This window comes from Equus caballus, chromosome 18 (assembly GCF_041296265.1).
Source record: "Equus caballus isolate H_3958 breed thoroughbred chromosome 18, TB-T2T, whole genome shotgun sequence".
NCBI classification, from domain to species: domain Eukaryota; kingdom Metazoa; phylum Chordata; class Mammalia; order Perissodactyla; family Equidae; genus Equus; species Equus caballus.
In genome coordinates this window covers 75,439,949-75,466,753 of record NC_091701.1, presented here as the reverse complement: position 1 = coordinate 75,466,753, position 26,805 = coordinate 75,439,949, and the positions used below count along the sequence as shown (strand labels likewise).

The 26,805-nt window shown below is 40.7% G+C and overlaps 1 protein-coding gene and 1 long non-coding RNA gene across 13 annotated transcripts in view; one reads left to right on the top strand and one right to left on the bottom strand.

Moving 5' to 3' along the window:
* Positions 1 to 26,805, top strand: part of FTCDNL1 (formiminotransferase cyclodeaminase N-terminal like) — a 96,898-nt gene that overhangs the window by 5,747 nt on the left and 64,346 nt on the right. For 7 of the 12 annotated variants that reach the window (XR_011428134.1, XM_023622303.2, XM_070240618.1 and 4 more), the window contains 2 exon segments: positions 360 to 512; positions 20,173 to 20,358. Coding sequence is in view for 10 of the 12 variants with exons in the window: in XM_023622303.2 (XP_023478071.1) it covers positions 360 to 512; positions 20,173 to 20,358 (339 nt within the window). In the remaining 2 variants the exon portion in view is untranslated. 12 annotated transcript variants of the gene reach the window in all.
* On the bottom strand, positions 11,320 to 15,057 carry LOC138918814 (uncharacterized). The gene is made up of 2 exons (XR_011428602.1): positions 14,529 to 15,057; positions 11,320 to 12,081 (listed from the first exon to the last, which is right to left on the bottom strand). It is a non-coding gene; the product is annotated as an uncharacterized lncRNA (long non-coding RNA).

The window sequence follows — 26,805 nt, the reverse complement described above, 5'->3', positions numbered from 1 at the left end:
GATATAAATTCATACAACATTCTGCAAATAACAAGGAATGTTAGACTAATTTGATAAAACTGAAAAAATTGAAAGTAATCAATTGTAAAAAAAATACAAAGTTGTCTAAGACGGATAAACTTTGCGTAATTCTTCCACTTTGGGGAATAAAGAGCTGGAAGAAATGTGAAATTTTATGACAATTGGGAGGTGGGGTGAGGAGAAATGTTGGATCTTCTATTTTTCTTTATTTTGGATGAAAAACAATCTTCTGTACAGATTACAAAAGAAAACAACTAGTGGGAAAATAAAATTATAGCTGCTTCTTTAGATGCGATTGAAAGTTTAATGATTCTTTTCTACAACTTTACATTTTTAAGGCAATTCTGTTCTGGCTGCCTGCTTGGAGGCCTTCCAGTCCATCAATATGGAGCTTCAAGAGGGGGTCCACCCTTGTCTGGGAGCGGTGGACCTGATTCCAATTTACCCTTTGTCTGGTGTCAGTGTGGAAGAGTGTGGAGCCGTGGCCAGAAGTAAGAGAAAGTTTGGGGGAGTGTGTTATTCCTTATTGAAAATCCTTTTTACTAATCAGAACAGCTTGTGACAATATTATCACTCTTCAACTCCCGCGGAAAAGTCATCCTGGAGGAATTGTGTGAGCAGTCTGCTTTCACAGGTTACAGTGGCACACTGGGTCTTTGTGACTCATCCTTCCACTTTCCATTCCACGACACTGTGGAACACTAAATGCTGTGGGATGCAGCAAATCGATCATTTTGTCCCTTACAAATTCACAATAGATCATGAGGAAACGGCAGTAGTTTCTAATGAGTTCCTCAGACTCTTCAGGGCAGAACGATGGTATGTTTTGCCCATCTGTGTCCTATTTTCTTGAGCAGGAGTAATGATGAGGTTGAAAAACCACTTAAATGTTAACTCCTACCCCTTTTTCCTCTGATTTTTTTTTCTTTTTCCCTCTGCACAACTCTCTTTAAGATTTGCTTTAGAACTGGACTGTCACATGCTTGATTCCAGCCCCAGGGGTAAGTTTAATTTGGAAAATTTGAGCTATGTCACTTGAGGTGTTTTTGAATTAGGCAAATTGGGAGAAAAGAAAGGCCTTTTGCCTGGACTGTCGAGCTGCTCCACGGTTAATTACGAGATGTGGAGGGGCTCATAACCTTTGGGGGAAAGCCCGCCTTAGGATAATTGCATTCTCTCTGTATGACCTCAGAAATCCCTGTATGATGTGGCCTCATTTTTATTTAATGGTGAATTATCTAACATTTAGGACGTAGCTTGGGTGCTCGCTGAGCTACATCAAGCATTAGAATCGGGGAAAGAGACCTATTTCCGAAGGAGAACCTCGCTGCTTTTGCCACATTTTAATGGGACCTGACAGTCTATGGATTTTTTCCTGGGGAAATCTTGGCCCAGAATTTGCTTTACTTTTCATCCAAGAAAGAGTTAAAATTCAGCAGGGGGCGGAAATACATTTCACACAAAAATGAAGAGTTCAGCATTGTCCAGACCAGAATAATGATTCTAATTGTCTTCAGAACAGTTACGTTCAATTACATTAAATCTCAAATTCGCCAGCACATGAAGTTCTTCATTACATCAGGACGAGTCCTCCCCAGATGTTTGTCCTGCAGAGGAGGCAGTTGACGATTGGAGGGTCTGGGCGCGGGATCTCTCCCTTTCCTTGCCCTTTTGATTCATTGGCAGCTACTGTACCTCATGATTTAAACATGGACATTTCTAATTAAATGAGAGCTCAGCTGCATTCTTGAACTAATTTATAACATTTGATTTGAAATGTAATAGCTTCAATCTTCATCTGATTAAAAGCAGTCATATACTGTACATGGTTACTATTTTGATGCTCCAACATGCAGTTTTTATTTTTACATTCTCCTTTCTACACAGCTGTTCATCTAATATCATCCAAATTTTTTTAAGTTTTTTTTTTTTTTTGTAACAGCATGCTCAGGCATTCTTATGAGGCAGAAGTATTCAAGTTCTAGGATCTTGCTGTTCTCAGAATGGTGAAGGGGTGTTTTTCACTAGAGTGACCTCTTCTCAGGGAAACCAACTTCAAGATAATAATTGTTAAATTTCTTTGGGAAGAAGGGCAATAGAGAACATTCCAGTGACATAAAAGATAGTTAATATGTATAATTCATGTGTGCTTTGTATGCAACAATTCTGAATAATATGTTTCAGAACTTTTTGATATCAGCTGGCAGCTTGCTTATACCTTAAGGAAGGGGTTCTTAAAGTGGGGCCAAAATTTCTGTTCAGGGGACTTGTAAATACTGTCAAAATCATTTGCAAGTTTTTGTTTTTGTTTTTTGCTAAGGATGATGTTTGCTGAGTTAACATCTGTGCCCAATCTTCCTCTATTTTGTATGTGGGTCACTGCCACAGCATGGCTGCAAACAAGTGGTGTAGGTCCACACCCAGGAACCAAACCCAGGCTGCTGAAGCAGAGCACACTGAATTTGATCACTAGGCCGTGGGGCCAGCCCCATTTGCAAGTATTTATGCATGTGCATTTGTGTATACATACATAGACACACACACACACATAATTTTGCATATAATTTTAGTTTAAGAACTTCTAGAATAAAGGGCACAGCAATGCAGAGGCTCAGAGGTGAAAGCGGCCTGGGCTTAAGGACCCGCAAAGGACTTCAGCATGGCTGGCTGCAACTTAGAGAACAAGTGGGATGGGAAAGGCATTCCTGGGAATGTTAAGAAATGAAGCTCAAGAGAAGTGATCAGAGGTCCGATCATGAAGTCTTATATGCCGGGTTAGGGAGTGCAAACCTTATCCTAAAGGCAGTGGGAACCCTTGTAGAGTTTTAAGCGAGAAAGTGGTATGATTGGCTTTGAATTTTAGAAAGATCACTCTGCCTGCGTGGTAGAGAACAGAGAGGAAGCAGGCAAACCAGTTGGGAAAGGTGATGATGACCTGAGATAGTAGAGAATGGAGAGACTTCATGGATGTGGGGGATGGGGAATGAAGCCGGATATGAAAGTGTCATCACTCACAAATGATGGAAGAAAGAGGGTCTGGGGGGAAAGAGCGTGAACATGTCACGTCTTTTACACGCTGCCACTTGGCAGGTGGATATAAAATTGAGAGCTAGGAGACACGTAGATCCATCTATATTTTTTTAAAGTTTATAATTTTTAAAAGATGTTTTGAACTTTAGTTTTCATTTTCTATAAAAAGTATATTTGCTCTATTAGACTGCATCTCATTTTTATTTCTATTTTGTCTCTAAAATTTTTCCTCTCCTCCCTTTTTCCCTTCCTTCCTCTATCCTTCCCTCTCTCCCTTCTTTCCTCCTTCTTTTCCTCCCTTTCCTTCTTTTTGTTGTCAAAATGCATGTGGCTAAAAGTCAAATGTTCTCCAGGATTTGTTCCAAAAACTCTGAGTACCTATGTAACCATCCTTTCCTCCTTACTTTAGGCACACTTCAATGTCCTTCTCCATGGAGCCAAGGGCTTTCAACTCTTTTCTCTTATCATTTAGGATTCAAGTCCACATACCTCAATATCACACTCATATTGGTACTTCTTGGTTTTTTAGTTTTAGGCATTGTCTATTGACTTTTCACTGCCGAAGATGAGAATTTAGCTTCCTTTCATTCCACCCCCAACACACACGCAAGCGCACACGCGCGTGCGCTCACACACACACACACACACACACACTTCCCAATCCTCCCTCCTCTCAATATAGTTATATCAAAATTTGGATCAATATTTAGTGATTACATTATGACTATGTAAACATCATTCACAATGAATCATTTAAAACGTTATTGTTTTACCCTTTCTGCACAACTTTTTCTTTTTGCTGGAGTTGATCATTATCTTTTTGATTGTTTACTTAGTTTTTTATATACTTATCACACATTTAACCCCAAACTCTCTGTCAGCATCTCTCCACACATTCAGATAGAACATTCTGTGCATTGAATGTTCTATTAATTTCATCTTCTAAAAGAAATATCTGCTAGAACACTCTGATCTGTTCCAGTTAGGACTGTTTACCCTCGATTTATTGAGGATAACTGTCGTCCTGGGCTCTCCCTTTGCCATCATCCTGGGTGTTCCCTTCATCTTTCTCCATGTTGAAGTCCCTGGTTCCTGAATCTGATGTCTTCTCTCTCTCTCTTTTTAAAAAATTGTGTCCTTGTTTTCCTGGATCATGTCCTCTGGTAGCTTTCTAAAAAAAGGGAACTACATTTTTGAGGCCTTGCATGTCTGAAAATGCCATTATTCTACCTTACATTTATTTGTTAGTTTGGCTAGGTATAGAATTCTAGGTTAGAAATAATTTTCCTTTATTTTGAAGACATTGTGTCATTGAATTCTTATTTCCATGTTGCTACTGAGAATTCTGAAGCCATTATGTTTCCTGATCTTTGTCGGGATCTGTCATTTCTATCTGGAAGCTGGTAAGATCTTCATTTTGTTCCTGTGTTCTGAAACGTGTGTGATGAACCTTTGTCTGGACCTGTTTTCATTTGTTGTGCTGGATACTTCGTAGGTCCTTTGAGTCCTTGAAACTCTTATCCTTCAGTGCTGGACAATTATGTTGACTTATTCCACTTTTTTTCCATTTTCTTAGTTCTTTCTGGAAGCCCTGTTATTTGGATGTTGCAACTCTTGCACTGGTTCTTTACATTTATTTTATCTCTCACTTTGTATTTTTATAATACTTTCTGGCAAATTTCCTCTGCTTTATATCCCAAGTGTTCACTAAATTTTTCATGTCTTCTATATTAGTTTCCAAATGCTTTTATTTACTCTCTGAATGTTCCTTTTATTGTATTATTTTAAATAACATTCCAGTCCTGTCTCATGAATGCAGTATCAGTGGATACTTTTTTGTTTTAGAGAAGCAATCTCTGTGAGCTAACATCTGTTGCCAATCTTCCTCTTTGTTTTTACTTTTTCCTCCCCAAAGCCCCAGTACATGATTGTATATCCTAGTTGTAAGTCCCTCTAGTTCTTCTGTGTGAGCCACCACCACAGCACAGCCACTGACAGATGGGTGGTGTCGTTCTGTGACCAGTAAATGAACCCAGGCCTCCTAAGCAGAGTGTGCCGAACTTTAACCACTAGGCCATCTGGGCTAGCTCTCAATGGATAATTCTTGACATTTTCTTCTTCCTGATATAGTGTCTGTTCTCCACCCCGCACCCCCAGGTTACTTTTTCTTGTTTGTGTTAAAGGCCTTCCTTGGATGTCTGATGACCCTTGGTTGGCTGTTGCTCTAGAGTGGGCACTAAACGGCTCAGTGGATACTCTGAGTATGTAGCTAAGGTCTGTCAGCTGTAGGCTGCTCTGGCTGCATGGTTTCTTTGGAGCACCTATTTTTTTGGCCTTTCTTCTTGGGCTGTTCATGTTCCCCAGAGAAGCATCCTCCACTCTTCAGCCTGGCGTGTAGACACAGGTGTCCGTGTTTTAGGAGCTGAGTTGTAGAAGAAGGCTGGAAGAGGCTCACAAATTCCCCTTTTCTTTCATCACCCTTACCTTCTGCTGTGCCCAATATCCCCCAGCCCATACCCCTTGGGTTTTACCTCTTGCGCCTTCTGCCAGGCTGGGGCAGGGCAGTTTCCTGTCTGTGCGGAAGTGGGTGGGATCTAGTTGCTGCTTAAACAGACTTCCCACCAGTCTTCCTGTTTTGAGCTTTGCCTTTACCTTCCTTTCCAAAGTGAGGCTGCCAGTTCTGACCATTTTCAGGGGCCTGTGCTGTACGTTGGGTTGTTTCTCTGCCGTCCCTCTTGCTGCCTTGGGTCTGCTAAGTTGCCTACCACTCTTATATCTGCTCTCCGAGTTCCAATGCTTTTGCCTCCTCTTCCATTTGTTTGTTTGAGTGAGTCAATGCTTTTAAAAAGTATCTCTTTATCACCTTTTTCTGGGGCTTTTGGAAGAAGTGAGAGTAAACATAGGGATCCACACTCCCATCTTTACTGGAAACCCCCTCCTTCTCTCATTCTTCTTGGTGATTGTTAATTATCTTAGATCCTTCAAGAGCAATGAATTCACCTAATTTGGAATCAGTGGTAAATTTACAGGAACATTATTGTTTTGTCTGCTATCCAAGTCAATATTGAAGATATTTAGTCTCAAATTCTGGACTTCTATAAATTTTTTATAGACAGTTTCTCTGAAGGATTACTGTGAGTCATAGTGTTCCCTGTACATTTTCCACTTTTTCCTTCCTCGGTGTTTTCATGTGCGGGAGCCTGTGTCTCTGAAACGTGAGCCTGTTTCCCATTCACACACGAACCTTCGTGCGAAGGACTGAGTGAAGATGGAGGGAGGGGTTAGGGCAGAGCGCTCAGGCAAATTCTCCTGATGATCTGACAGTGAAAATGGGCTTTCCCGACGTGTCGGGTCATAACATTCAGCTTTAGGAGTCTGGACCATAGCTGTGAAGTTTGTAAATGATATGGGAGCTTGCTTTTTGTTTCCTGTCATTAAATCGAATGAAATAGTGTTTGTACAATGCCATATAAATTGACATTATTTAGAAGACTAGAAAGATAAAGTGCTAGCTAAGTAAGTTATATGAATAAAGAAATAGCTCTTACATGACTGGTTTTTATTTTTGATTTATCGTAAAATATATAAAACATTAATGGATTTGATTAGAATTATCAGCCTCGTTAGATGTTTTCTCGAGTATTTTTGTGACTTGGAGGACATGTGCCACGACAAATTCACACGACGTCAACACTTGCGTGATAGTCTTGAGGCCCTTTGATTACCTTATTACAGATTGTCAAAACATGGGCTGATCTGGCAAATCAGGAACAACTTTTCACTTCAAGAATTTTCTACTCTGACTCTCCAGTTGCTATGGAGATTGTCTCGTAAAACAGCCTTGGATTTGGTTGAGATTAGTCAATTTAGATGCTGGGTCCTGATGCAGTTCTCTTCACCAGCAGCATTACCCTCATGGCCAGGGCATAAAAACAATGGTTGATTTTTTACAAGCATAATTAACATAGTTTTAGGACATAGCATTTAGTTTGAGAATTAAGGGATACTGCCACCATATAAAAAGCTGAAAAAACAAGGGATTGTGCATTGGGAAAGTACTTAAAATATTAAGATTGATTTCCAGTGACTTTAGTACATTTTAACTACAAGGGAGAGTTACCAGGTGGTTCATAAATGCGCATTACTACAGGCTTAATAAATGCAACAAGATTATATCTGTCACAGTAAAATAGGTACCAAGGAGGAAAGAAAAGGCCAAATGGGAGAACTGGGATAAACTAACCTTTTCTTCCATGACTGGTTATTACCGGTGAACCCAACCAGACTTGAAAAAACTGCATTCTTTTCTCTCGCTTTGGCTCTGCGGTAACCTCAAGTCCGAACGAGTTAACATGCCGTGGGCCCACCCTTGACCAATGGGGGGCACCTGAGCTGGTAGATAAATGCTCTCATCTTCTCTCTCTGAAATCAATAATTCTAAGGCCCATTCCAGCAAGATCAAGCCCCAGCTGCTCACAGCAATGACCAGCGTGATGACACGCCCTTGTACTGGCTTTTCCTCCTTCCCTGTTTCACTCTTGATGTATATTGAACAGGGTTTATTGAAAATATTGACAAGGATAAATGTACTATAAGAACGTTCTAATTGGGAGAAATAGGTGGAGTGCATAAAATCTTTGCTGCCTGACTGTACACTTGTTATAATTCTTTCTTAGTCTAGAATTCACTTATAAGAGTATAGTTAAAAACCGGGAGACCGCCCCCCCACTTCACCCAGAGAAAGAGTCTCTTCGAATACTTAGGATTAAGCCATGGGTCTTTGCAGGGGACATTAACATTCACCCCTTACTAGCAAAGGCAGCCCTGGGGGGGCCTCAAAGTTTAGGGGCTCTAGGTTTCCTGGTTTTGAGTAGTTATCTATAGCACCCAGAGAGAGACTTTTTATGATTGCTGATGGTGTTTTAGAGAGTGTGGCCCTAATGGGGATTTATAGCCTATTTGACGGATACCATGCTAACTGTTCAAGCCCAGGACCCCTGACCTTGGCAATGCTTTTCTCGAATTCCTTTTCATTTTTATCCATGCTTCCTAGGATTTATAGTGACTTCCGGTATCAAGGCCACTGGGATTACAAAATTCTGAAGAAATGACATAGTGATGCCAGTGGCATTGATGGGCTGGTAAGATTAAGTACATCAACCCAAACCCCTCCACGCCCTCATGTATCCACCAGCCCGTCCATCTGGTGTCCATTGGTCAAATGAGGGCGTGCTTCTCCGGAGCCCCAGAGCGTGTGATAATAGTAATGACAATAACATGTGGTTATAACATCATTGTTACTTAGATTAATTATCATTTATTGTTTGACTATTAAAATTGCGTATATTAAGTAACTCATTCTCTAATTTTAATTAACCAAAAATATATAGAAAGATAATATCTTGAGATATTAATTGTTGTGCATTTCTTTCCCCCATAGCCTCTGCATGACTCTTTCCTGGACTGTCTGAGTTCTCTGCATCTTGAGGAGTATAGAATTGCTATAGGGAGAATGAGGAAGTAACAGTCAGTGTTCATGTTTGAATTTTTGACAACCAAAAGGGGAGGCCTTGGGAAAGCAGAGCACAAAGTTTATTCCATAGCAATAGAGTAGAGAAAGGAGGAGGCCCCCTCACTCCCTGCCCCAGGAAAAGGAGGGCTAGGGGTAGGGTTTGAGATGAGAGCATTATAAATAGTACACTTCTTCCTTTCCCCAACTGGAACCAGTTCAGCAGTAGAGAAAGGCAGGTGAGAAATGGAAATACTAACTTTATTACTGATAAAACTAATATTGACAGCTGAGCTTACCCAACTGGAGAATCAGATGGACTTATCCAGCCAGTCATAGGCAGCACTGGGCAGCATAGGCCTGCCCTGGAAAGCTTATGGCAAGGAGGAGTGTGGACTGGCCTGTGTGTTTCCTGCCGACAGCTAGCTCCTAAGAAGGAAGAGGGAGGAAGGAGTGGGCCTATGCAAATCCAGCTTCTCTCCCAAACTCCCCATCAACGGATGAATATTGAGGGAGGGAGACGAGTGTTTTAATTTCCTAGGGCTGTAGTAACAAAATGCCACAGACTGGGTGGTTTAAACAACAGAAATGTATCACTCCCAGTTCTGGACGCTGGAAGTCCAAGAGCAGGGTGTTGGCAGTCAGTTCCTTCTGAGGGCTGTGAGGGAAGGATCTGTTCCGTGTTGACTTGTAGATTGCCCTCTTCACATTCATGTGACGTTCTCCCTGTGTATTGTCTGGGTCCAGATTTCCCTTTTTTATGAAGAGGACACCAGTCATAGTGGATTAGTGACCCAGCTTACTCCAGTATATGACCTCTTCTTTACTAATTACATCTGCAACAGCACCATTCCCAAATAAGGTCACTCTCTGAGGTCCTGGGAGCTCCGGCTTCAACATATGAATTTTTGGAGGACATGAAGTAACCTATAACAGCCAACAAGACCAGCAGAATGCTCTCCATGTGGAAGGAAATGTCAGTAGTGGGCAAGAAGCATTTCTCTCCAAAAGGAGATTTAAAGAGGTGGACATGGGGGGTGTGGAAATGGGGATCCCCTGGGAGGTGGTAAAGAGGAGCAGGACTGTGGGAAGGGGGATCAGCTCGTGACCTGTTTTGGGGTCAAATGGTGAGAGTTAGGGCTAGGCTTGAGACTCTGAGAAGTTATGGAGTGTTGGTGGCCAGTGGCCAGGAAGCTGTGTGGGAGCCCAACACACACAAGGAAACCACACTAACCCATGCCGTCTATTTGTTTGCCATTTGGGGAGCCCTTCTTGGGTGGAAGAGCAACATTAACTTCCTTGCTGTGAGGAGTGGGCTTTATGCTGAAAGCTGTTTATGCATTGCTGATACCTTGGCCAGCAGAAGGATTCCTGGCCATTCCAAGGCTTTTCCATGTCCCATCTGAACTGCTCTTTGGTGCAGCCCCAGCTTCTCAATAGCCCCCTTGAAAGAGAGTGAGAGATCCTTACAAGGGGGGGGCACTATATGGAAGCAACAGGCCCGATTCTAATCCTACCCACCCATTGCATATGTGTATATGTATGCATATGGGCCTGTGAGGGTTTTTTCAATCAACATGAACTAAACAATTATATCACATTGAGTGGTCAGACAGGAAAGCCACATGGTAAGTGGGCAAAATAAGAATTTTGGAGCTGAATACACCTGAGTTCAACTCCCAGATCTGCTACTTATTTGCCAGCTGACTTTAGGAAAATTTTTGTCTCTTTTATAGTTTTTTTTTTTATATCTATATAATGGGGAATAATATCATCCTGGCAGGGCAGTTATGGGAAGTAATGCCTGTGTGTAAAGCCCTACCTCCCACCAGTGAATAGCCGTCACTATGTTTAGCAATTCTCTGTGGCCTTATGGAGGGGAGGACTGAGCAGTTGGGGCCCAGGCTGTTCCCCTCCACCACAGAGAGACTGGGTCCCTCTTCTCTGTTTCATGTTATCAAGATTCCAAATAAGATGCCCTTTGACAAAAGGGATTGTATAACAAGATGTTTGAAAATCGCTTGAGTGGGAGATCTCTGAAGTGCTTTCAGCTCTAAAATTCTAAGTTCTATAGCGGACAGCTTCTCCTTCATCATTTCTTCATTTGCAAAATGATATTCAGTACCTGTTTCAGAGAAGTATTATGAGGATGAATGAAGAGGTATTTGTGAACATCCGAACAGTATTGAATGCCTGTTAGGTTTCCATTTGCCACAGTGAGTGCTGTTGTGACTATCGGAGAAGTGTAATAGAGTCCTTCCCTCCAAGAAATCTGGGGCCATGAATCTACCTGCAACAATTAGGGAGCACCATAGGACAGAATAAAGCAAGCTAACGAATACAGTATAAGTTACCTACGTTTGGTCAATCAGGAAAGTGTAATTCTTTAAGCTAATCATATCATGTCTGCACAAAGTGGTATTTATGCCAGCACATGCCCTGTTCATGAATAACATCTCTTGGAAGTATATGTTGCATACAAGGAAATAACAAGATTCTTGGGTTCTGGTATATGAAGATATACTTGTAAGTTGTGCCCCAAACTACCAATATAACATGTATTTTCATGGATATCTGTATCTCCATGAAAGTATATGGTATATTAAGAGTTTGGGGGCACATAATTCTTGTGTTCATAGTAAGGATAGAGGATAGGTTCAATGTTTTCATTCTATAGCTGGGAAACAGACGTAGAAACATTAAGAAATTTATAGGTTTCCATCAAGAAAGCAGGAAAAAAAAAAAGATCCGCACAACTGTTTATGAATTAGGCCTTGCCTGGAATTTTTTATTAATTCTCTTTTTCAAAATTTCAAACATTACAGAGAAGGTTAAAGTTCACCTCTGACCACCACCCCCATTCTGGTTTCCTGAACCACCCCCTGCCAAGTTATGGTATGAGTACTCTATGCTCACACTCAACCCAGAATTTCCCCCATGCTTTTATTTATATACATATATATGTATATATTTATAAATCCAATATAGTATTTCTTGTATTTGTTTGTAATGTAAGTGCTTTCATACTATAACTTTTTCATTCAGCAAGATATTTTGGAAATCTATCTATGGCATTATATGCAGTTCTAGCTCATTCGTTTTAACTGCTGTACAGTTATCATAGTGTGAATATATCACATTTTATCTCTTCCCCTATTTGTAGACATTCAAATTGTTTCTGATTTTTCCTATACAAATAATGCAGCAATGAACATCCCTTTTTTTTTTTGCAAGGAAATATTTGCCCTAAGCTAACATCTGTTGCCAGTTTTCCCCTCCATTTTTTTTCCTCCCCAAAGCCCCGGTGCATGGTTATATATTCTAGTTGTAAGTCCTTCTAGTTCTTCTATGTGAGCCGCCACCACAGCATGGCTGCTGACAGATGGGTGGTGTGGTTCCATGACCGGGAAGCGAGCCTGGGCTGCCAAATTGGTGAGTGCTGAACTTTAACCACTAGGCCGTCAGGGTTGGCCCACAACATTCTTGAAAAGTCTGTCTTGTGCACAAATGCAAGGATTTCTCTAGGGCGAAAAGAAAGGAATGGGATCATTAGGTACAAATGTTTAAAAATATTTTTACAGACTACTTTTTACACAAAAATCAATCAAGTGCTTATTCTGTCCTCATTTATTTTAACACGTTAAGTTTTTTCTTTGCGTTTTATTTTTTGCCACGATGCCAATGATAAATTGACAGCTCAGAGACACAAGTGAAATGACTTTTTCTTAGCACATCCTCTTCATTTTGAATCATCAGTACTGTTATCAGCACATCGTTATTCTTAAGCTTATTTGTCCTTTAGAAATGAAACGTGACAGAGTACACAGTAGCATCCGGTGACAGGCAGTAGAGTTGTGTTTTCTTCCTTAAGCTGTTTTCTGCTGCCTCAAGAAAGAACAGGCAACAGAATGTGTCAGTAGAAATGCTGTTTAGGAATTGTACTTGATCTCATTTTTCAGCCTGATGTTTCTGTTCTTTCATCATGAAGATCAGCTGCGTTTTATTTTTTTCCAGTCCCTTAGAATAACATCCAGTTCTAGTCAGCATGTTTAATGTACTTCTCAATGATGTTCTAGCACAATAAATTTTAGTATCTCGTGCATGTGTACATATGGTAAAAATTTCTTCAAGTCTTGGCCGTGTGGGGGAGGAATATTGCGGTTGCTTTGTTAATGCAGTGTTTGTGTTGGAGCGATTACGGCCCCGTGCTGTAACTCTCAGCGCTGGGCATAATGAGATGGCTTTGATGGTGGCGTAAGAGTCTAGTGGGATGGTCACAGCTTCACACTTCAAAGTCGAGCATATGGGGTGAATACCGGGTAGCTTTGTGCTCTTTGGGGGTGGTTGGGAGACAATTCTTAACAGCTCTGTTTAATGAAGACGTTGGAAAAGAAATGCTCTGTCTTAAAAGTAATTTTGAATTGCAAAGAGAGAAATTTCCACCCGCTCCTTTCCACAGACTAAACTAAGAATAATTTTCCCTAGTCTGCACTTAATTAGAGGCAGTGCAGCGTCACCCTACTACACTGTATTTTCAAATGTCTTCTCTTTCAGAGCACTGTAGCAAGATTAGTCGGCCAGTTTTATTTTAGGGATGTGTACGAATTTAGGCAAAAACCTTTAAGGTTATCTGTTTTACCATCTGAGAGATTTTTATGGCTTCTGGTAGAGAATCTTTTTTTTTCTTTCTCATTAAAAAATACATAAATAAAAAAGTCAACTAAACAAAAAACTTGGCTATATTAAGAGAGCTATACTAAAACTAGAGGATGTTTGTACGATTTCAAGTCTAGCACCCAGTTTAATTTTTAGATTCTGTGCTTTTTTCCCTCTAGTTGTTACTGAGTGTGAGGTGATGGGGTTGAAAAGTACTCTTTTTGATTGCTATACACTTATGAGAAGATACTTTTTTGAGTATAATTAAAGTTCTGGTTTAAAAATAATAATAAGCCACACGTTCATACTCTGGGTCAGAGGAAAGAGAATTGATCTATTCTTCGAGGAAAGGGAATGACAGGCTTGAGGTTTGTTCCTAATTGTGCATTTTGGCTACTAAAACCAAAACGAAGTTTATCAGTTATGTTCCTTGAGCTGCTGAAATGAAATTCTGTTTAACAGTTAAATTTCAACTCCATTTATACCAGTAGTCCTAAATTGTTCCTGAAAGAAACAAAAGCAGAAGGGAAAAGGATGATGTTAAATACCCCTGTAGACATGAAATGTGGGTTAGTATAAGGCAGGCATATACATATAGTGAAGCAGATTCTTAAATACTGGCTTAAATGTTGTATATTCTCAATAAAATGCTATATTTCAGCCACAGTTATGTCTGTTATAGGTTCAGAAAAAACATTCGTGTTAAGAATATGAAGCTTAGGGGCTGGCCCTGTGGCCGAGTGGTTAAGTTCGCTCACTCTGCTTTGACAGCCCAGGGTTTTGCGGGTTCAGATCCTGGGCACAGACCTAGCACCGCTCGTCAGGCCATGCTGAGGCGGCGTCCCACCTAGCAGAGCTAGAAGGCCCTACAACTAGAGTATACAGTTTGGCACTGGGGGGTTTTGGAGGGAAGGAAAAAGAAAAAAAAAAGATTGGCAACAGATGTTAGCTCAGGGCCAATCTTTGAAAAAAAAAAGACTATGAAGCTTAAATTTCTGCTCTCATTACATGTGTCCTGCTTTTGCAAAGAGGGATAACCAAACTCATAGAAGTCTCTAAAGTTAAGACTTAAAGTGATGAATATACCTGTTTAGAAATGGCTAAAAATCATTTTTGAGTAAATAAGGTCAGCCAACTGTGAAGGTTAAAATTATTTAAGAAATATTGTCATTAAATCAGCCCTTTCGGAATATGACTGGTGTAAATGGAAAGATCAGAACTACTAATAATAGTCATGGGAAAAGCTTGTCAAAAATAGAAGAAAAACTGACAAATAAAGAGCAATTTAGGAAGCTGCAGAGGTTTGCGCTACCTGCTTCAGGATTGCAGGGTGGCACCATTCTCAGCACAAGCTGGGTCAGCTGTTTGCCTTGTCTCACGATACCCACCGCCTCAGGTAGCCCACCAGTACAGGAGGCTTTGACGGCTGTGGACCGACTACTGTTCCGAGGGCCACTCAGAAGACGTGATGCCAGAGGTGGAAAACTGGTCCCATGGCTTCTCACTGGGGATGCACTATCCTCTTGCTGGTGTTACACACGGTTCTCGTTTTGTTAGCACGGCAACCCCTCACTGCCGTTTGTAGGTTTGGAAGGGACCCTATTCCAGGTCTGCAGTATCCAACACCCGCAGAGTGCTGGGGAACTGAACTCAATTCATCCAGCTTAACAAGTGCTGATTGTTCGGGAAGTTTGAAACCCAGATGGAGAAACAAACGTCCAATACAAGTAGATTAGACTTGGTGTTATATCCAATAACAGCTGTAAAATACTGTGCAAATAGCAGAGAGAGAACTGAATGTCAGTGGAAGGCGAGCACGGTTATCAAGCAGGGGTTAGTTCAGAAGTTCTGCTTTCTTGGGTTTTGTTGAAAATGCGGAAAGTCCCTGCTCCGGAAATGCTTGACTCCACTGTAGAGGGAACAATGGCTTTACAGGAAATGCGCACACTACTGTTGTTTTAAATAATAATGCCACTTACCTGAAAACAGATGAGAGAGCTTCCCACGTAAGGTTTGAGCTTGAAATATTCAGAATTTTTATCTTCTTTCAGAGGCCTACTTTTTGCATGATGTTAGCACTTGAAATTACATGAGATGATTTTTACATAGGTTAACGGTGAAAATAAAGTGGTAAAATTAAAACTGGCTCTTTCGAATGTGCTATTTATATCACAAATAGAATAGCTTGCTAGTAAGTATTCTTCTAACTAAATTTGAGACATTTCTTTGAGATGCCGGCAATCTAAATTTACTTTTCAGCAAAATTACAAATAGCTACTTGCCCTGGGCCCTCGGTTAGAAGCACAAGGTTGTTTCCTTGAGTGTGAAGGGTGTAGTCCGTGATCTCTGTTACTAAACAGACTTCAGCTCTGGATGTCTTTTCACGGTATAGGGATAATGAAATATTTCCTTTCCTGGCCTCATTAGAGAACAGAAATTAAGTTTGATTCCTTCTGTCATGAGGTTGTGTAGAAGAGATAACGGAAGATGAGTATGTTAAAATATAGGGGAATTTCTAGTAAGTAGGGACATGACAGTCCAGGAGGGTAGTCAGAACTCAGAACAGTGGCGTAGGCCTGCCAAGGGGAGAGGAAGCCAGCATTCACTGAGTTGGGGGACCCCGCATTGTGCCAGATGCTTTTCTTAATTTATCTATTTTTTTTATATTTTCACTCATTATTTTGATAAATCTAATTATACCAATATACAAAATTTTTGTATATATATTTATTCTTTGTGTTGTTGAGGTCACATTGGTTGATAACATTTTATAAATTTCAGGTATTTATCATTATATTTTGACTTCTGTGTACGTTACATTGTGTTCATCACCAAAAGTCTCATTTCCATCTATCACCATACAAATGTCCACCTTTACCCTTTTTGCCCTCCCCCCATTCCTCTTCCCCTCTGGTAAGCACCAGTCTGTTCTCTGTATCTGTGTTCGTTTGTTGTTGTTTTTGTGTTTATCTTCCACATATGAGTGAAATCATACAGTATTTGTCTTTCTCTATCTGATTTATTTCACTTAGCATAATATCCTCAAGGTCCATCCATGCTGTCATGGATGGCAAGATTTCATCTTTTTTATGGCTGAGTAGCATTCCATTGTATATATATATATATACCACATCTCCTTTAGCCATTCATCCATTGATGGGCACTTAGATTGTTTCCATGTCTTGGCTGTTGTAAATAATGCTGCAATGAACATAGGGGTGAATATGTCTTTTCGAATTAGTGTTGTTGTATTCTTTAGGTAAATATCTAGAAGTAGAATAGCTGGCTCGTGTGGTAATTCTAGTGTATGAGAGTTCCTTTTTCTCCACATCCTCTCCAACACTTGTTATTTCTTGTCTTTTTAATAATAGTCATTCTGATGGATATAAGGTGATAGCTCATTGTGGTTCTGATTTGTATTTCTCTAATGATTAGTGATGTTGAGCATCTTTTCATGTGCCTTTTGGCCATCTGTATATCTTTGGAAAAATATCTCTTCAGATCCTCTGCCCATTTTTTAATCCAGTTGTTTGTTTGTTTGTTGTTGAGTTGCATGAGTTCTTTATATATTTTGGATATAGTTTTTCTAATCTTAATGTCTTTATCCATTTTATGGGGTAGTTTTGTTACTTTATTTTTTTCTTTACTTTCTTTATTTTTCTCTTCTTTTTTCTCTTTTCATCTCCTTCTTTTTTCCCTTTGGTTTAACTAAAGTACTTTACAGCAAGTTCCAAAGATCATGTTATTTCACCCCTACATATTTAATATATATCTCTAAGCAATGTGGACATCTCACATCACCATGATGCCATTATCACACACGACAAAATCATAATTCTTTGGTACCGTCTAACACCCAGTATATAATGGGGCAAACGTCTTTTCTGATGAGCTTATTTGAATCTGGGTCTACACATGGTTCGCACATACACTGATTGTTTTATCTCTGAGTCTTGATCTAGACCAGTTCCCCTGCCCCATCATTTTTCCTCCCGTTCACTGATCGCAGAAACTGGGTTAGCAGTCATAGAATTCGCACACTCTGGGCCTGTCTGTTTGCTTCCTTGTGGTGTCATTTAATTTGTATCTTTATCCCTCACATTTCCTACAAACTTTAAGTAGCTCTAGAGGCTTGACTGGTTTGAAGTCCAATTTTTTACAGTTCTTCAATGGTGGGCTATGAGCTTCATGCTGCATCATATCGGGAGGCCACGATGTCTGGTTATTTCACTTCTGGTGATGCAAAGATAAATTGTTCCGAATTGACATTTCATGAGGGTTTCATCCATTGATAATCTTTGCCTAAAACAATTATTTTCTTAGGGGATGCAAAATGGTGATTTTTTAAATTATATCATTACTTCTACATTTAGTAGTTGTATTTTTTCTATTAAAAAAAAATCTTTCCAAGCCAGCCCTGATGGCCTAGTGGTTAAAGTTTGGCGCTCTTATTACTTTGGCAGCCTAAGTTCACTTCCCAGTTGCGGAACCACACCACCTGTCTGTCAGCAGCCATGCTATGGTGGTGGCTCACATGGAAGAACTAGAAGGACTTGCAACTAGGATATGCAAACATGCACTGGGGCTTTGGGAAGGAAAAAGAAAGGAAGGTTGCAACAGGTGTTAACTCAGGGCAAATCTTTCCCTGAAAGAAACAATAAAATCTTCCTCATTAATTCAAGCTATCTGGCTACCCTGAAATACAGTTTATACAGGAAAGGCATGATAAATGCTTGAGTTTTTTTGCTGAGGAAGATTGTCACTGAGCTAACATCTGTGGCAGTCTTCCTCTATTTCGCATATGAGACACTGCCACAGCATGGCTTGAAGAGTGGTACATAGGTCTACACCTGGGATCTGAACTTGTGCAAACCCCAGGCCGCCAAAGCAGAGTGTGCAAAGTTAACTACTATGCCACTGGGCTGGCCTCTATTTTTTTTCTTTTAATTGCCAAATTTCTAGATAAAGAGTTGGTGCTTTGGAGGAAGCTTTTTTTTTTTAATTTTATAGATAGAGAAGTTGAGGCTCAGAGATGTCAAGTAAATTGTTCAAGATCCCAAATAGCTATTAAGGAGCAGAAATGCTATTCAAATTGATATCTTCTGGCCTCAAAAACATATGCTATTTCTGCTAAGCCAAAATGCACCCTGCCACGGACCCTCCAGTTGCTGACAGCTGGGAGTTGCTACTGCAAATATCTTCCACTGCTTTGCCCTTTAGCAACCAGGCTCCAAGAATGCCCCTCCGCAGCATTCAGGGCTTTGTAAATGTGTGCAATTCTCCAGAGCTGTCACTCCAAATGGAGGTGCTGGCCTGGAAGGGCCGAGAGCTGGGAAGAATAGAGGCTGGGGCGCAGGGCACAGTCGGACAGGCTTTCGGCATCGCAGGCTGTTCTTCAGGCTCCTGCAGCAGCCAAAGTGCCAGGCGCTCTCAATGATGGCTGGAACAGAGATCAGCAATCTGGACAATTTAGAAACTTGTCCAATGTTAAGATGTCTTAACTTCCTAACTCCCCTAAACGTTTCCCCCTTTCTTCTGCGCCCCACCCCCCACCGTTCCAGACTTGAGGGGAAAATTTAGCTAACTGCCTAAACATTATTTTACAATTCCTAAGCCTCAGTTGACTCTAAGTGTCCCTGGCATTTGGTCCCCCCACCCCCAGGAGCAGGGGTCCTTTCGTATCTTAAAGTAGTGTGAAAAAAGCAGAGATCACTTAGTAAGTTTGGGAGATTTTCTTGGCTTCCTGGTGTCTACAACATCATGGGATCCTAATGCTGGAGTCCCTGCTGGACTCAGAGAAAGAACATTTCCCAAGACTTCATATGACCCAGAGGTACGGAATCGTTTTTGGCGTCCTCCACATTTCACCCCTCCCATCAACATGGCAGTCTATATTAGAAACAAACAAATAACAAACCCTAAAATTGCTCTTGGAGAAGTTTCCTGTGCTTATTGTGCCCAGAGGCCCCGTCTCAGCCTCTGATGTTCCATGATGTACCTCCAGGTAAAGAAAGCCCACACTCCACTGCCCCGGGCCGGCACCAAAATTCCCTAAGTACCTGCATTTTATACATCAGACAAAAATTTGTGCTCTCTCTATCGTTGCTTACAGGGGGCTGTGATTGGTGGAAACATGCTGTCAGCTACAGACAGAGGTCCTCTGAAGTGGTTCTCTAGAAAAAACAGGAAAGCAGTTCTGTGATCTGCCTGGAGGAGAGAGATCAGAGACAGAATCTAGATAGAAGGAATGGAAGAAGAGGATGAAAGAAGTGTTGTCGTCCCATAAAACTAGGTTTAAATATTAGGCACCCTTATAGACCGTGTGGCCCAGCCTGTCTGACAGAACTCTCTACGGTGGCAGAGATGTCCTGTGCTGTCAAGTAGGGAGACCACTAACTATGTGCGGTGACTGAGCGCTTGAAATGTAGCAAGTGCCACTGAAAAACTTAATTTTTAATTGTATTCATTTTAATTAATTAAAGTTAAAATTAATTAGCACATTATTGGACAGTGCAGATCTGGCCCTTGTGCTCTTGACATTTTATTTCTCCTAGCAATATACACAATTTGGGGCTCTTATAAAATTGTTCACAAATTGAAGGCGCTTACTTCATTAATCTTATCGATGACTTTTCCTTGTGAGATTAGGTTGGTAATGGCTAAGAAATTCCAGCTGTTGTACAAAGACAGACTTTTATTCTGAGCCTAACTTCAAGGGAAAATTAATTATGCTTAAATTTTGATCTTTAAAATTTGTATAAATTATATGCTTTGGTGGTGATGGTGACACAGTGCTGAGAATGTATTTAATGCCACTGAACTGCACACTTAGAAATGGTTAAAGTGGTAAATTTTGTGCTAAATATATTTCACCAAATAAAAAAATTATATGCTCTATATTCTTTCTTTGGGCCTGATTTTAGTTTAATTTTGTTGAACTTTCCCGCTGCCCACAGGCCTTGCTGAGAGTCTGCTGCTGCACGTGCCCGGCTGCAGCCTGTTTCTCTTTGGGGAGGCCGACCTGCCTGAGAAGCGCACTCTCGTCCAGAGAAGGAAACAGTTGGGCTGGTTCACGAGGAGGGATTTCAGTACTCTGGAACCCGACCTGGGAGCTGCGCCTGCCCGGAGATGTGGTTTAACAGGTGCTTAGTCTGGTTGTGTTCTGCTTTTGTTTGTAAACTTGACGATAGAATCCCGAGGACCCCTTCATTCGGTCCGTCCTGCGTCATGCAGGAGGGTTACAACTGGGGCTCCTGCTTGAACTGGGGAGGGTCTCCACTCACTCACCAGTGCCTTCATAAGCTGAGCAGAGAGGCTAGAAGCCCTGGTCAGAGGATTGATGAGAGCCCCTGGGAGTGATATTCCCGATGCATAACAAGCCCTGCAGTACGGCAGGCAGCTCCTGACACCAGGGCAGGATCCTGGAGGCCCGTGGTTGTGCCAGCTGTGAGGTTGTGTCCTGGGGTGTGCGGGGGACGCCTGGGGGTAGGGACTTGGGCAGAGGTTACCTGTAGCTGGTAGGAAGTCCTTCAGTACTTGAACATCCAGTCTGGCTCAGCTGATGCTTACAGCCAGACATCAGTTCTAGAGGCACCCTGGAGAAAAGCTTTTCTAGACATCGGTCTTCCAGAACAGAGAGAACAAACGCCAGGGATGGTATTTCCTCCTTCCCCTGGGTCTCACCAACTCTGGCCTCTGTCTGCTATGCCAGCCCTCCCCATGCTTAGGGTTTACCTTAGGAAAAGGCAGTGTGCCCCTCTCCAGAACTCCAGCCAGTGTCCCTGCACTTCACTATGCTAGTGCCGTTTATTTGAGTCTTAATTCTTTCATTCTCAGATATCTTCTGTAGGGGTCACAATTAAGCCATGTTAGGTAACATTTTGGTAGTCGGTTAATACCTTAGCAGTTACTAGATACCCAAGCAGCAAGAGGTGGGCAGGCATAAGAAACACATTTCTTCGTGGCCCAGCTCTGCCGCGGTTACACAGAGGCCTCTGGTTACTGACCCCTGCTACAGAATTCTGCCCTGCACCGAGTGATTTCTGTAATCAAGTAGAGTGGCACAAAGAGAAAAGCACAGGCTTTGAGGCTGTGCTCAAATCCAGGCCTTGCTGCTTACTGCCCGAGGGACCTCGGAGAGTTCCTTCATCTCGTTAGCCTCGGTTCCCACATCTGTAAAATGGATATAATAATGGCATCTCCCTCAGGAGACTGTGAAGTTGAAATGTCTATTGAGTGCCAAACACAGTACTAAAGGGCCATTTTTTTCTTCCCTGTAGAGAGGAGATTTATAAAAAAGTGATTATAAATGTATTTCAGTATTTAGTTCTGGAAAAAAGGAAGAAGCTGATTTCTCCTTGCCAGTTTGAGCCTCACGTACTTTCTGACGATTTATCTCAGCAAGGGTAGCAGCATAAGTTTAGTGACTAAATTTTCAGAAATCTATTTCCTGGTTTCTCATTTGAGCTCACTGAAGACTGCGGAGAGAATAACACAAACCTGGTCAGCGCAGAGCCGGGTGCCTGGGTCACAGTCTGAGGACGGGAGGTAGAGACGGGGATGCTCGTGGCAGAGGACAGAAGCACTGGCTTCAGCGTTAGGGTAGGCAAACCTTGAAAAACGTACTTCTCATTTTTGCAGTGCTGTGAGAATGAATGCGTCAGTATTTGGGAAGAACGTTAACTTGATTTAACAAGCGTATCAGACTTACAGACCGAATGTCCCTATTGTCCCTAATCATATTTAGTCTCCTAAGAACAGACTCAGTTTGTACTTGTTCACACCAAAGCAAACTTAGCTTCCTGGTCTCATCTAATGATTGCCTGTGGCAGGGGCGATCTCACCTGTTTTACGTTGCTTGATTTGAAATGGACAACCAATTGGGATTTCTAATTTGTTCTCTGTTTTTACTCCACATGGAGCTCTGTGATTTACGTGGAGAATTTCATCAACTTCTGAAAATCCTAAATTGAGGTTTAAAATGCAAAAATTGTCACAGAAATGTTTAAAGATGATATTTTAAAGGTAATATTTGATACTGGTAAAGATGTAGTTAGAGGCACTCATACTGCCAATGGTACTATCAATGGGTATAAACTTTTTGGAAGTGAGTTGATGATATGTAGCAAGAAATGTCTTAACTGCCCTGCAGGAATTCTAGTTCTGGAGATGAATCCTGAGGAAACAATTAAAGGTAGATGGATTTATGTACAAGTATGTTCATCAAAGCATTATTTATAGCAGCAAATACTGGAAACAATGTAAGTGTTTCATATTTGAGAATGATTCAATAAGCTGTGGCATGCCTAACCGAAAGACTACTGTGCAAGCAATGAAGCGTGAAGTTTTGGAAGACTTTTTAGAGACATGGAAAATACAGTGTAGAGAGAATTGGTAGTTGATGAATCAGTGCAACCAATGTTACTTAAGTACCTAGTATGTGCCAAGCACTACCATCAGTGCACAAAGTGGAGTCTATATACCCTCAAAGAATTTATGTTCCAGTGGGGAGGGGCAAGGAGACAGACAATAAATAATAAGCTTAATAAATAAGGAGTCATATGGTCTGTTAGAAAGCGATCAGTGCTGCTGCCAAAAAAATAAAAGTGAAAATTGAACAGGACCCAGGGCATCGTGAGTTCTGGGATGGAGGTGAGGGGTGATTTTAAATGGGGTAATCTGAAGCAGGCCTCCTTGTGAACAGCACAGGAACACAGTCTCGAAATAATGTGGCTGTTAGCCAAGGGGAGATGCAAAGAGCCTTACGCCGAGGAAATCATCAGTGTCAAGGGCAAAGGATATAAAGTAGTATAAACAGCGTAATCTCAATATCATAAAGTACATATGCATCTATTTTATTTATCTCATGTATTTATAGGAAAAATTTTTATTCTTAATTTTAAATTCTTAAAGCTTCCAAATTATTTTCATAATTTCTCTAAATCGATCTTGTGATTATTTCCCGTCATCTTTCATGAAGGATAATTATTAAGGTTATCACTGGTCAATCTGATAAAAGCTGGGGTTTAATGTATTAATTCAAATTGGATTTGATGGAAGATTCAAGATAAGAAGGAAAAAGTAGCACAACTTTTCCCCCATTTGTCTTTTTTGCTAATATCTCCTGACAAGTGGTAGAAACCTTAGTTTGTGCAAAAAACATGAAAATTACAAGAGTTACCAAGGTTAGGCAGACCATTTGTTCATTGAGAGACCCTCATTTAATAGGCTCACGGCAGATGCTAAGAGCAGAAAAAGAAAATGTCTCAAAGAGGAGCAGCGATTAAAGGATGCGGATAAACAGTTAGTTTCTAATATTTCACTAACCAGATTGTAATTCAAGTTTAAGACACGTGATCAACCGAAGTCTTAGGTTACCTTCCTTGCGCAAATTCTCCCTTAAAAAACATTTGTGTTGGGAGGAGTAAAAAGCTTTCACTTTTTAAAAGTAATATCTATTGAAGTAGAATTTATAATACCTCTGTCATTAGGGTAGAAATGTTATTCATCTCATTTTTCAGTGAATTTATTTTCTAACAATGGAAATTTCCCTCATTTTCAAATTTAATGTCTTTATATATTTTTCTAACATTTTTTTAGTTACATCAGTGTTTCTCAACATATTTTTCCACTCCTCCCATCAAAACAGAAAAGCCTCAACACATTGTTGCTATGTTTATTTCTTTTCCTAAAAAAATTAAATAGAAATGATTGGTGCTATCAACCGAACACTTACAGTTAACTTTCCAGTGACAAATTAATCTCCACAGTACCCAAGAGGAAGCACAATCTATACGGGAACAGGTCTCTGTTTTGAAGTTCCCTGAGAATATTATAAACAGTAGAGGAAAAGTGAGCTCAGAAATGATTAACACTCTTAGTCAGTGCCAAACACACAAAATCTTTTAAACCAAATTCCTTTTAAAAGTTTGTAGTTGGCCCGCACGTGGGGAACAGAAATACGGGCAAAGCAGTAATAGTTGATACTTTCAGATCTATAAATAAATACTTTAAACATATATATTTTAAAACCCTAAACATTTATGGGATAATTTAAACACTGCTGGCTGATATGTTGTATGAATGGCCTGCATATATGCATCGTTGTTTAAAAATACTGGGACTATTCTTTGAGCCGTAGTTTCCTAAGAGGCCTTTGGAATCATAGGTGGAGGCGGTTGGTACGTCTTGGAATCAGGCACTTCTGTTTCGTTACTTAAATGGATTACTGAGAGCTGCCCCTGCTTGCTTCTCTCTCTGTAAATAAGAAGCAGCATCAGGAGCTTTTCTTGACATTGAGTAACACAATTTACTTCACACCAAATATTTTCCCTAGTCTTTGAAAAATAATTTCCAGTTTTGGCATGAGTCTTATTTTAAGGAACCTATTTTCATAATTTTCTGTGTTTGCTTGTAAATCTTGTTGGGATGATAGAAGATGAAAGTCTCCATATGTAAGTAAGTATGTAACCTGTAACTGAAACTGGGAAGATCTTGGCTTTGTCTCTGCGTGAAGCGGTAGAGGGCACGGTTGGTTCTACTTTGATAAACTTGGGGGCAAGCGAGTCATCTGAGGCTCCTCTTGCCTGGGCTGGCTTCATTCTATGACGGTGTCAATGTGTACCTACTTCTGTCATGTCCTCTCTGAATTATTATTACTCTGAAAGATTCAAAGTTGAGACTTTGAGAGTCACAAGTCCTCGTGGAGCAGGAAAACGCCAGAGCCATTTTGCAGAAGGACGGCTGAGCAGAGGCAGTGTCTTGAAGAGGCGGAGCTTGAATCCAGACCCCTGGGGAGCCTTTCCCAGCCCTGCGCCACACAGTTCTCACTCAGCTTTCTTTTCTGTGGATTTGGCCACATGCATGAGAGTTCTGCATTCTTCCCGCCATGAGAGCATTGGACTTAGCAATTATGTTTGTTTTACGGCTTTAGTCATCAAATGTCCTGTTTCAGCTGTGGTTTCTCTTTAGTACATGTTCTAAAAAATGTCATGTGCCAATATGTAATGATGACTGACTGCTTTTGATGTAATGACCGCTTATGTTTTTGAAGCTGAGGTCCGAGTCTGTTACCTTGCTGTGTGTTACTGTGAGCAAAGACCACGTTTAGGGTAGGTTTATCTTGTCTTAGCCTTTTTTGAGTTTTTGTACCCAGCAACCTACATGGTTCCTGGCAATTGGCAGATTTTCAGTAAAAATGTATTTAATGAGGGAGTTGCATGCTGGTCCATGAGAATCTATTTATTCAAATCGTAATATAATCCACAAATTTGAGGTTCTCTCTTCAGATGTAAAAATGCCAAATATCCCATAACACCACCTCAGCTCTCTCCTCACACATGTTTTAATACTAGCCACCAAAATGGAGCTTAATATAATAAATTGAACTTCTAAAGACATCCCTAAGCAACTTCTGACCCCCTAAAATGAAAATCTTTCTGTGGAGGCAAAAATATTGGATCTTTTCACCTTTAGTTGATTGAAGATGATGGTGCCGAGAACTGTTTTTGAGAATAATTTTGATTATCATAAAGGGAAAAAAAAGCCCGTGTTTCTTCTGAGTGCTGCTTTTTCATTTTCTAATGGGCTCTTCACTATTGTTTTGTCTGAATGCAGTTTTTTATTTGTGCTATTCCAGACGTGGTCCTACCACAAGCGTCTTTAAACCAGACATTAATAGCATAGTTCACAGTCATTACTGCCAGTGCTCAAACACAAATATTGCATTTGTGTTTGCAAAAGCTACACATCAGATGTTAATTAAGTGCATTTGGTTTTTTTCTGCTTAAACAATCTGGCATAAAGAGTTTACATCTATATCAGTTCACCATAAGGTCTCTACAATATCTCACTCACCAGCCGTGCAGTATATGATAAATACAGTGTTTCCACACAAGAAAATAACAGAATTGTCAGGAAAACATCAGGCCTGTTATATTTCCCTGTGAAATAATAGCAACTGAATCTCAGTTTCTTTTTCTTTTTGATAAAAAAAAAAGTATTTAACTAGGGGTAAACACCAATATTTAGAATGATAAATTTTTCATTAAAGAACACATGGAAAGTGAAATCGTACCAGAGCTTTTTTTCCTTGTTTTTAGCTTGCTTCAGGGCGTTGTGACAGTTGCGTTGGAATAAAATTGGAACTTCAGCTCGCAGCGAGGAGGTTCGTGCTGCCGCCAGAGCAGCCGAGTGCCAATCTGCGGGAGGCAGGAGTGTGCAAAACCGCAAACTGAGAAACAAACTTTCACATCAGGTTTCTAATCTTAGAGCAAAAATGGAATTACTTCAATTATATGACATTTAACCAGAAGTACAATTTGCTGCAATTAATTATCTCCCTTATTTAAAGATTCTTACTAAGTTTAAATTAGCATAAAAAATCAAATTCTGCATTTGCGTGAGGTCAGTGGGGCTGCTGGATTTCAGCTCAGAGTTTGGTTCTCTAGGATTGGGTCGCCATATTGGCGTTGGACTTGGGGAGGAGGAAATAGAGGAAATGGGAAAAGCCTGCATTTGGGCAGAAAGCAGATTTCTTTATCTTTTTTTCAAGGGAGAAATGGGTCGTGGCCTCATGACCCCTCTGGGAG